The sequence below is a fragment of the Teleopsis dalmanni genome, chromosome X (assembly GCF_002237135.1).
Source record: "Teleopsis dalmanni isolate 2A chromosome X, ASM223713v2, whole genome shotgun sequence".
NCBI classification, from domain to species: Eukaryota; Metazoa; Arthropoda; class Insecta; order Diptera; family Diopsidae; genus Teleopsis; species Teleopsis dalmanni.
In genome coordinates, this window is record NC_051848.1 from 80484757 (window position 1) to 80497426 (window position 12670).

Consider the following 12670-nt stretch of genomic DNA (forward strand, 5'->3'; position numbering starts at 1 on the left):
TTAGCTAATTACATATTTGAGGCAAAAACGTTTTACATACGAGTATGTAAGTATTGTAATTTATGTATATTTGCATTATTAGAGATTCGTATATAAATTGTAATAATGAATTGGAGTTCATAAATATATGTTACACGCATATAATTTACTTACAAATATATTTGATCTAAGTAGTTACTTGCATATTAAAGAGTAATTATAGGACGTTGAAATTTACGTAGTGCTAAAATATCAACTTACCTTGCTGCGTTTTGACTTGCACTGGCGTGGACATTGGACCGGCACCCATTGACGTATACGCCTGCACGCGTACAGTGTATATGTTATGCGGTATTAATTCGGACACGGTCGTTAGTTCACTATTGTCAACCATTTGAGAGTCCCAAGATGTTTCCGGTTGATTTGGATTTGTCGTATAGTAAACTTTATAGCCCTGAAATTGCAATAAATTGATTTAGTGGAGATTGCTTATACTTCTATTATATGAAAATATAGTAACTTTTATCTTAATATGTTATCTTTAACATCTTTGTAATATGTTGAGTTGCAACAACAAAATTTAATAATTTAATAAATTTATTTTAATATTTTTTTTATTTTCCATTTTATAAGAAAATAAAATAAGAATAAGATTAGCAAGAAGAAAGTAAGTCTAGTGGCTTCTATTTCACAAATATTTTAGTTAAGTCTGAAGATGTATTTAATGTCTTTAAGGAAGTAACTATAGTGACTCCCATTAAATTGTTTTCTTAAATAAATCTGAAGATGTTTTTAATATTTAACTGTGCAATTTCAATAAATTTTAATTTGAATAATTAGTCCCAAACAATGTTTTCGGTGTTTTAAACATGATATTGTGTAATTGTAAGAATTTGTCTCATATATGTGCTTAGCTAATAAAAGAAGATCTCAATTAATTTATCTATTTAAAAATCTCAATCTAAAATTAAGTTAATTTATGAAAATATTCTGAAATATTAGAAAATGATTTAACCCATTTAAAAATATTCAAAATATTTTTAATTGCTTAAAATCAGTTAATTTTTATAAAAAATCACGATCTAATTAAAACTAATTAATTAATTCAAATTTGCATCATCACAATAGCTTTATTGGTATCTAACTTTTAAATTCATGTACAATATTCATATAAATAAGTATCTACATAATATGTCTATTTACAAATTTCTATTGCCCTATTTTTATATTTTATTTTAGTCTAATTAATTTAGGTTCTTATTTACGATATGCTTATCAATTTATAGGTGAAATCAATGTTGGGAAATTAATAGCAGCAGGCATTTCTGTTGCACCTTCTAAACCATATAAGGCTTGAGAAATTAGTGAAACTCTAAAGCACATTCTTATTTATGGAAATACGAGAAAATTTATGCACCCTCAGCTACACTCAAACATAAATACATATATACATACACACATACACAGCCGTATTCAAATAATAGCCTCCATTTAATTTAATTATATTCACTAATACATGCAAAGTGAACGCGCTGTTGGGTTCATTAAATCTTTTTAAGAAGAACAGTCAAGTTAAGACAACCGCCAATACAATAGAAGAAATTTGTAGATTTGTAGACGTCAATGGGAATACAAATGTGAATGAATACGAATACCAGGTTGAATAGTTGATTTTACAAAGGCAACAGGGAGCTGTGTAAAGAGTAATATAAATGCCGTTATTTAAACAATAAATTCAATAAACCAATACACACACACAAAGTGACTAATGCTCTTACCACGTACAATCCATAGGTAAAGACAGTTTTTTACACCTTTCGACGTGAGTTCTGGTTTGGTATATGGCACAATAGAGCGCATAGAAGGTGATTAAATGAATGCGTGCTCTTACACAAACCAACAACTTCAACTTGTAGAAGTACGTGTTTACATATATAATATATATATATATATATTTATATATATATATGTGTGTATAGATATATGTATATATATATTTGTACATATATGTATACATATTATTGTAGAAAATGGTATTTAGTAGTTACTGCCTGGGTTTACTTATACTCGTACATCAAACACTGGCACATATCCTGTGATGTTGTGGCTATAGAACATAATACCAGGGTATGTGCACATAAAATTGTTTTTGTCATTATCATCAATTACATAAATTTGTGTAGAATAATAGTGTTGCCATTGATATATATCAGTTAATTATCGCAGGAATAAATCTATTTGCATTTGTCAATGACAGCAGACATATGTACATTTCAATACATAGTAACACACGTCAATGTAGGTATGTGTGAAATACAAGATGTAAAGAGATTGAGGAATTAGTAAGCGTAACCAGATTCAGCCAACCAGAAGCAGAAACCAAATTTCTTTGCAGAGGCTTAAATTAAATCAAGTATTTTTTGAGAAAAAATTTCTACAGTCTATTTTGATGCAATAATAAAAATACACAGATACACAGGTTGTTTTATGGTAAAAAATTTCCAAGAATTGTTAAATTGTTGACATTTTACTCAACTCAACTTAAAAGTTTATTGTCACCTTCATTAGGTGAGCCAATGGTACTTTCAAATACTTTTAATTGGCGTTTCCAGATTCAATCTTCAACTTTTAGCAAAGATTGTGGCAAAAGCATTAAAGAGATTTGTAATATTGTTTCAATCAATCCAAAATCAATGCTCCATTATGTCAATTTCAATCTTTGAGCACTAAAAACAGAAAAGAGAGTAGTTCTAATTTTACTTTCTTTCACATGGCATTTCATGAAATGACAGTTTCGTCTGATGCGAGTACATATAGCATCCGCTTTTAAGCTAACATTATTTACAGTAAAGTTGTGTGTTTTAAATTGACACAATATATATATTCTATGTATAAAGGATCCGTCATTTATAATTTGACAAAAGCGTGAAAAATATACTATCACAATATTTATTCCGTAAGATGGTTTTACCATGCGAGACTGGAATATCATCTGATTTCCAATATGATGACAACAGAAAACCATTACATAAAATCATTCTTGTAGAATGATTGTACTAAACGAAGTACCATAATTAACAGACTTGGTCTCGTGCTATATAATCTATAAAATTACTACTTCAATGGATTTAGATAAAAAAAAATTCGTAATAGTGGCGGAAGACCATACCTTGATCGCCCTACAAAAAATATGTGCATGACTGAATCAAGCGCCGATGTAGTAATATTGCACTCAATGGTGTTTTTTTTTTGAAGATAAGTCAACAGGGACGGAATTGTTTGAATTGTTTGATGGACTACTATTTGTTTGATGTTTAAACATTCATTCTAGATAGTTAGAATCTGTTTGTCGTTCGGCTCTTAGGTTCAGAGCTCAGGTTAGGTTAGGCAGTATGGTTCTTTACTAAATTTTGAAATTCCATAATTTATTTTAAATCTCTGATTGGTAAGTTTTGCCTTCATGGTCTTGATTTTTTTATTGCAGAATATAGAATGTACAATTTAAGAATACAATAGTATAGAAATTAATACGGTAGTAGGTTCCCACAGTACAGCAGTATTCACCATAAAAGATCTTCTGTACTTAGAACAACGGTTTATTTTATAATTTTTTTTCAACGTATATCATTTATTTTATTGATTTTACTTCAATGAATTATGAATAAAAAGCGTAGAAAATTTTGTTTAATTTAATTAATAAGGAAAAATACAAATGGACACAACTATGTTTAAAACATGATTTTAAATGTTCACATATTGTAATATCTTTAAATAATAATATAAAACGTAATAATAAAAAAACGTTAAAAACAAGTTATAAAGTTATTGGATAGTAGTCACCGAAAGTATCAAAGATTAACTAATTTTATATGATGTATTAGGAAGTTTTAAGAAAATAATAATTCTCATTGAATCTGTTGAACAATATATTTGATATAAAATTCACAATTAGAATCAGCAATATTTAACAGATTTACATAATTTAAAGAAAGGCAACATTTTATAAAAGTTGTCCATATTAGATAACTACTTTTTTAGGAATTTCGATTTTAGTTTATACTTAATAAAAAGACAATTGATAATTGTTATTTACTCTGACAGCCAGGTTGCTCTCAAAGCTCGGTCCTCTTGAACTTTCAAGTCAAAACAGGTTCCTGAGTGCTATGAGCTCTTTCGACTACTTGCAACTCGGAATAAGGTTAACCATTACTAGGTTCCGGGTCACAGGAGAGAACTGCATTAAAAACTACTTTTACAGGTCCCCAACCCTTTTGTGGGATAAACTGGGTCAGTACAACAGAAATTATGAAGGAAGGGGAAAATCATATGCAGCTGCAGTACTGGAAAAACTTCCCAGGACTTAGACAAAGCAAAACACTGATAACACCGTACTCTTACAAAAACATGCTCTAATTTTCAAAATATAATTTAATGTTGCTAACGGGTTTATTTACAGGTCTTTATGAACTGAAATATCACCTTCATAAACTACATACATCTGCTAATACGGAATGCAGATTATGCTTCGAAGATAAGGAAACTACCATGCATACTCTTTGTGATTGCCCAGCTTTAAGAAGGCTCAGAAGTAACTTGTTTCATTTGGAACTTCTGTCATCAGATTAAGAACTCTTCTTCAGATTTAGTTCCAGACTTTATTCACAAAGTTTTAGGCGGTTTGTGTAATCAATAGTGAAACTGGTACAATAGGACTCTTCTGGCCGCAGTACCGGCTGTTGGGCGATTTTACGTCTAAACTTTTAATAATAATAATAATAATAATAATAATAATAATAATAATAAGAGAAATTCTATGCTTATTGCTTGGCACAATAAAACATGTTAATGGCTGATATTTATCATTTTAAAACTTTAAGATTATAGCTTAATATAGCTTTTAAGAAGAATGAAGATTGAAGATTGTAGCTTTATAATTTTATAATACATATTTATATGCATGTCTAGGTTATGGATGTTTCTTTTAGAATAGAAATAAACAAGTTACCGGAGTGGAGCACCGCGACCATGGATGTTTCTTTTAGTTTAAGTGATTTTTGATTTTAGTTAATTACTATATGGATGCAGCTAAGTAATGTTCAATTACCCATTCCAAGTAAATTTTACGACATGAATGTAGAATTTGTTCAAAGGGTTATGTTAGTATTAATAAAAAGAAATGTTTTTTTAATCTCTTCCTTATTTTACTGCAATTTATTTGTAGTATGACTAAAACAACAAATATCCTTCTTTATAAGTGAACTACACTTTCGATTAATGCATTCTTCATAATAACCAGTACTTTTTGTTTATCTTATCTGGATACTGTAAATATAGTTGAAAAGTCTCACAGCGTCAATATGACCAAAATTTTAATTAAAAATTTTTCTCTTGCTGCAGAATTTTTCTCAAGTGTTAAGTACAACAGATGTCTTTTGCAGAAAAATAAGTTTCTGTTAAGTATTTTCAATAGTTTGCTAAATGAAGCTCAAAAGTACCATATGAAAAATATTTTTATTAAAAGCCCTTTAGTTTTGTAAGATTTTATGCATGGGATGGTATCGCAGATCCGAATATAAAATACACTTTTTCATGAACATTAAAACAGTACGTAGTCTTTAAGTGTAGTAGTTCACACATGACCATAATTTTACTTCGAAACAGGAAAATTTTTGCAAAAAGAAACATAGAAATAAACTACTTATTATTATTATTTCACTTTATTTCCACTAAAGCTAAAAGTATTTCTTATTCGTTCTGATTAAATTTCTAAAATATGATAAACTTGACTAAGACCATTGCTTTATATGTATATGAATTCTAGGTATTTTAGTTTAAGTTAGTACCTTAATATGATGGTTCAGTGAAGTGATTTAATATCATTAGAAAGAGAAAACCCGAATAATACAGTAGATATTCCGGATTTTTCATTTAAGTAAGTTTATCATAAAAACTTTAAGTAACGAAGAATGTTTTACAACAGACACATTTTCTATAAATGGTGAATGTCAAAAATGTCAAATGACATAAAATGTATCTGATATAACGTAAGGCCTTAATATCACATTGGTATAACGCGACAGTCTATTACTCTATATTCAAATTAAGCATTTAAGTCATATATTATTAATTACAAGAAATTATTAATGATCTGATGAAAAACTTAGATCTGATCTGATGATCTTAATGAAAAACTTCGGGGCGGCGGTCTTTGTGATTAGCAGCTCAATACCCATCGACCTCATGGCCATGGAACGGAGACCGACATGGTTAAACCGCCAAAACAACGACAACAACAACGTGAGCACAAATTACCGGGAACGCACAATACTAAAGTGGCAGAACCGGTGGAGCAATGGCACTTGTGATAGACAGACTGCAGGATTCATCCCCGATTTAGTTGCTTGGAATACAAGAAAATTTGGCGAAGTTAATTATTAGCTGACGCAACTCCTCTCCGGGCACGGGTATTTCGGCAAGTACCTGTACCGGATGAGTATTTGAGAACAGCAGAGTTTCATTTACGGCGACGCAGATGTCGACGATGTAGAACACACGTTCTTTGAGTGCAATCAATGGTCAACCGAGAGAGCCGGAAAACGTAGTACCTTTACTACTGAAATGTGAGAGCAACTGGTAGTACCTTTACTACTGGAATGTGAGATCAACTGGTTCGTAATGGTAAGGCACGTGAAGACAGTACTTCGTGGAAAAAAAAGGCGCCTAGATGCAGGTACAACAGCAGCGTCTAGCATGTCATCCTAGAAAGAGAAGTTTTTTAGCGTGTCAGCTATTCGCGCGAACAGCGCTCTACCCACAGAAAGACGTTTCTGCGGATGTTTGTGGGCATTTTTTGTTCCCCAGCCTCGAAAAAAAAAATAACTCCATTTTTAGTTTCTTCAGAAAGTGGAGGTTTCTTATAAAAGTTTACTGAAATCTTTTTTTTTTTTTTAAATATTTGAAAGACGGTATCAGTAAAGGAACCTAAAACTCCTACCTCCCTTGGACAATAACGCCAGATCCTCTCTTTTTAGTGCAGTACCTTCTCGAAACTGGGTTTGATTGAACTTTTGCAAATTGGCAGTATGCTATGCACCTTAAAACATGATTGCAATAGCGAAACATTAGAAATGTATCGCGTTTTGCATGTATTTCATTGATTAAATAATTGATTAAACGATGAGGAAAACTATTTTGTAACACTTGTAAGAAGTAGTAATAGCAAATATTTCTAAAATAATGAGTTTTTATAAATGAAACTAAATTTTTGTTTCATCCCATACTTAAACGCTAACTCATATAAACGCTAACTTGTTTAACTTGGAGAAAAGTAAACTTAGAAATTGAATGAATATTCAATGACAATATATTTATATTATATATCTACATGTATAATATGTCTAAATTTTTTTCTATATCCAAAAACAAATTGATTGAACGTTCAACACTCTAACTTGGAGCAAAGGAAGTTTGGATATCGAACTAAAATCGAATGATTGACTATTGTATGGAAGCGTTCTAATTACGAGACCACATAATTACTTGCTGTCAAGCATACCTAACGCGTTTGCTCACAAAAGCGCGGCATACAATCTGGATAACTGTGACTGACCCAAACACCGCAGCAATATTGGCACAGTATAAATTTCGATGGGACTTCTTTGTTGTGGCATGTATGCAAATTCTTGAAAATGAAGACTTCAAACTTGAAACTATGACAATATCAGATACACGCATTGAACGCGCATGAATGCGGTGGTATTGTTTGACACAAAGGCATGTCACGCACTTGCAATAGCATTTGAATGAAAGCATACTTACAACAAATTGACCAATAAGAGTAGAGATCCATAGAATTATGCATACAATTGCATAATGGAGTAAGGAATTCGGTTGGACGTAGACTAAATTTCGGAAATAGCAATTCAAGCAATCTAAGCATAATTTGTCATAGCGAAAAAAGTTCTTCAAATAGTGCGGTTGAACATGCTTCTGATAAAATTATTAATTAGTCAATAATGATAGCGTTGTAATGTAGAACTCTTAGCAATGAGTGCCTCATTATTGGATAAATAATACGAAACTCCAATATGTATACGGATGCACAGAAAGTGTTGCACTGAAATAGTTTAGTGCGCCATTGCAGTACCTTTAAACACATTACACGTCAGTTTAGCAGAGTGAAAAATTAGCGAAATGAAATGTGAAATACGTAGCTGTAGGCGAAATATTTGAATTATAAAATAATTTTTATTTATAAAATATTTATAAAATTTTAATTGCAATATGAAGTGTATTTGGCGAGTGTAGAGAATGTTACTCAAATTACTATGAATAAGTTATGTCTAATAATTCAGAATATATTAATTTGAAAGCAGATTTGAAACATAAGATACGTACGATTAGTTCTGCTTTGATGGACTATTTAAAGCACTCGGTTCAAATATGCTTACTAAAAAGTCAAAATTAAAAATATATAAAGCGCTGATATCTCCAATCTTAATGTATGGTGTAGAGACTTGGACTATGAGAAAATCTGATGACAATAAGCTAGACATCTTCAAACGCAAGATTATACATCGCATATTTGGTACGATTAGAGAAGAAGATGGCACCTATCGGCTAAGATTTAATGACGAATGTCAAAAAGGAAGTAAAACTAAAGCAATTACAATGCGCTGGACATATTCAAAGAACCAGCATAAATAACCCAAAAAAAAATATTTCAATATGCACCAGAAGGAAGAAGGAAAAGAGGGCGTCCAGATAGATAATGTGGATCAAACAGCGCAACAGCTTGGAAGAAGAAACTGAAGAATGATAGCAAACGACAGAGATACGTGGAGGAATTTTCAAAGTGAGGCCAAGATTCAACTAGGATCGCTGCGCCACTAATGATGACGAAGATATATTAGTTTCAAACAAATCTTAAAATTTTAATTAGATAAATTAAAGTCGTACTCTCTATTTTACTTTTCGATCCCTTAAACAGCAATTTATAGTACTCTATAAGTACAATAGAGCAGACTGATAAGTTTATTGTTAAGAAATTAATAGAGAAGTTTCGAATGGTAGCAAGCTACAACAACAAAAATTTGTTTTATTTTGTTTTACAAATTGTGACGATTTTTTCCAACGCGTCACAAATAAATTATGATAGTTGAAAATAGCATGAAGTTATTATAGTAAACAAATAAAAAACCCAACAACAGAATTAAAACTATTTTAGCCGAAAAAAATATATATATAGCATGAAGTTATTATTATTATTGTAAACAAACAAAACAATAGAATTAAGCTATTATTAGTAAAACCAAACCCACGGAAAAAAATATTAGTCTAAGCTATGAAAAAAATATATAAAGTATTAATAAAGTAAAAGGAATTATTTTAGAAAGTAAGATAGTAATAAGTAATTATAAATTATCATAGAATTTAGTTATCAAAATTAAAAGAAACAATAAATCTCTTGAAAATACAAATTAAGTAATAATACTTCCGATTTCTTTGAGGGTAATTATTTTTGCAAAATTTTAATAATAAATATGCAGCGAACAACAACAGCAGAACATAGCGAAATCAGTAGCAGGCAATAACAACTTAGAAGAAAGCTACACAGTATGCACTCAGAAGTCAGTTATCCCGTTATATAAAATCCGTATAAAAGGAGAAGCAAAGTAAAACACAGGGACTTGGCCACAGCACTTCGAACAGTGCACATCACCAGAGGTTCAATCACAGGTCGTGAAGCAGAACACTTCACAAGGTAATCACAGAGGTAATTATTAAGTCATAGAACTGATTCCTAGCAACACAGCCCTATCGGTAGTGTTGTTTCCTAATCCCACAGTGTAGCCCAGTCGGTAACACTGAACCTAGCAACACAGCCCTATCGGTAGTGTTGTTTCCCAATCCCACAGTGTAGCCCAGTCGGTAACACTGAACCTAGCAACACAGCTCTGTCGGTAGTGTTGTTTACTAATCCCACAGTGTAGCCCAGTCGGTAACACTGAACCTAGCAACACAGCCCTGTCGGTAGTGTTGTCTCCTAGCCTACCTTTAGTCATTCTTTTGTGTTCTCTTATTTACAGGAGTTATATTATTTGTCCGTATTTATAATTACAATAAAATATCATTAGTACATAAGTATAACTATAAATATTGTAATAAATTTATTTTAAGAAAAATAATAAAAACCACGAAACTAACGAAAATAGCCCGTTTTTTAATTACGAGAAGATTCAGGGTTACAGAGAAAAAATATTCTTGTAACGACTCTGGGATCCGGCGAGCAAAACCTTGGCTTGAGAAAAAAAAGGTTCTTTACAAAATTTAAATTATTTTAATAAATTGAGTTTTTGGCTGACCATATAACTGTTTCGAGTAATGCCAAATACCCATCATCAGTAGTCTTGGAAATAATTGTAGTATTTAATTATTCGTTATTTTTTTTTTTTTTGAGACTGCAAGTACCTGGAATTAAACTTGTGTCCTGCCAAATTTGAAGCTCAGAGTCAGCGCACCTTAACCAACTGACTGAAAGTCGTACTTGACTTTTATGTTCGCACATTTTTCTAGAGGTTTGTTAGTTTGCTGTGAAAGTTTTATTAACAAATTTACTTGTATTACATATAGAACGAATTCATAAACCATTTGTAGAATAATTGAATTAATTAATCATATTTTTATATTTTTGATTGTTAAATTTCAATTCTATTCTGTTTGTAGATGCATTATTTGTTGCATGATTTATATATTCTTTCATATGTATAGAACCTAATCTAGAAAGATAATACTCAGAAAGTCATGCTAATTTTACTCTACGATTCACGTCAGCGAGATTGGAAATTGAATATATTTTTTATTCATATTATTTTCATTATAATTCTATATTAAATTAAGATCAGTTTATGTTATGCAAGTTATGTCAAGAAAGTTATGTTAAGAAGATTACGATAAGGAGGTTATCTTAAGAAAACGACTTATATTAAAACGGTTTTAATAATTAGAAAAAATTGTGTGTAAGCGGAGAAGTTTTTGAGTTAAATCCACGGTTTAAGTTTGTCTATCATGTGTTAACTGATTTAGCAGTATTTTGCTCTGAAGAAAAAATTTCTAAACATCTAAGAATGTTTTCTTCTTTAACGAGAATTCTTAATATTCTGTTCATTAGCGAAATCAAAAAACATATAAAATAAGAAAACATAATAGTACTTACTAAGTACTAGTAATCTAGTAGACTTTCGCATTAATTGTGAAAGACTTGAAGTGACTTTTTACGGTGGTTAGATTATTCTTTTCAAAGCATTATATGATAGGTCTATATGTGTAGTTTTATTTTCTTAATTACTATATTTAACTGAACGTCACGACTATTGTTGATATACCATGTTATATTTTAAAAGCGTTGAATTGGTTTATATATATAAACCAATATATATTTATATATATAATTCGAAATACGTAACAAACATTTTGTTAACATGTGTTCAGATATACTTATAGTTCTTATAGGTGAATAAAAAATAATTTTGACATAGGGATTTATAAAATACAAATACAAATTTGTATTCTTACTCAATACCACAGTGCGTATGAGTATTTTACTTTTATGAGCAAGTATATTCTGTTGCGGAGTATTAAAACTGCTTCCATTTAACTTAATTCCTACAACAGCTTCTTATGAACAACTTAAGTATTTTAAGTATACATTGTATTGACTCAAAGCACTGTTTATCGGTGAGCATAATTTATCCTGCCACAGTTTTCACCTATAGAGCAGTACTTAAGCTCACTTAAGACGTACATTGTTTTGCCTCTCCATGGTCATTGCTGGCACGTCTAGAGTGCTTAGAATACTGCACACGTACCATAGAGTCAAATGCATTTGTGTCATCATTGATTGTCAAATATTAACCATATTTGCACTTAACACATTTGCATTTTATGCAAATTTTAATATATTTCCGAAAACGAAGCAAAGCTGTTTCATTGAGTGCAGAAGCAAATAAATGCCGAATTCAAATTTTAACGAAATTTTAAAGCAAAGAAATCTGAGGAATCTTAAGCAACTAGTTTATTATTAAGGATTATTTAATTAAGTTTAAGTAAGGTTATGATTATAGTGCTTGTTAGATATTTAACTGAAACATGTTAATCGTGTTTATTATTCGAATTATTATATGCAATTGATTATGAGTTCGAAAGACTAAAATTTGAGTTATTATCTATAAATTTTAAATATGTAAATAAATGTCAAGAACATTGTTCTGATTTCATTTCAATTCTGTTCTGTTCCGATAAAGGAAGGGTTCCGGCAAATGCAAGTGATTTATACATTAGCATACTCAAAAGAAATCGACAATGATATGATGACGATTCAAAAAAGCTAAGAAACTAAACTTCAATCACAAGCCATTAGTCACATTGCCATTAGTCTTAGGAGAAGAAAAATAAAAAGACACATATAATATATAATTTGTGCACAATACATATAATTAATATACAATATATAATTCATATATAACTTTTATATATATTTTATAAAATGTTATTTATTCTAAGGATATTGTATTATTATTAATCATTAATTTTGAATGATGCCAATGGGGTGAGCAAGAAGTATATTAGAGCGCACATTTCAAGATTTTTGAAATGGGAATTTTTTTAATTTTAATGAAACTAAAATAAACTT

General features: G+C 30.3%; 1 protein-coding gene across 2 annotated transcripts in view; it reads right to left on the minus strand.

Annotated features, from left to right (window-relative positions):
• Window positions 1–12670, minus strand: part of LOC119687622 (tyrosine-protein phosphatase Lar) — a 122119-nt gene that overhangs the window by 64309 nt on the left and 45140 nt on the right. For both annotated transcript variants that reach the window (XM_038102011.1, XM_038102010.1), the window contains exon 7: window positions 241–433. In XM_038102011.1, coding sequence (XP_037957939.1) covers window positions 241–433 — 193 coding nt within the window. The remainder of the gene's footprint in view (window positions 1–240; window positions 434–12670) is intronic.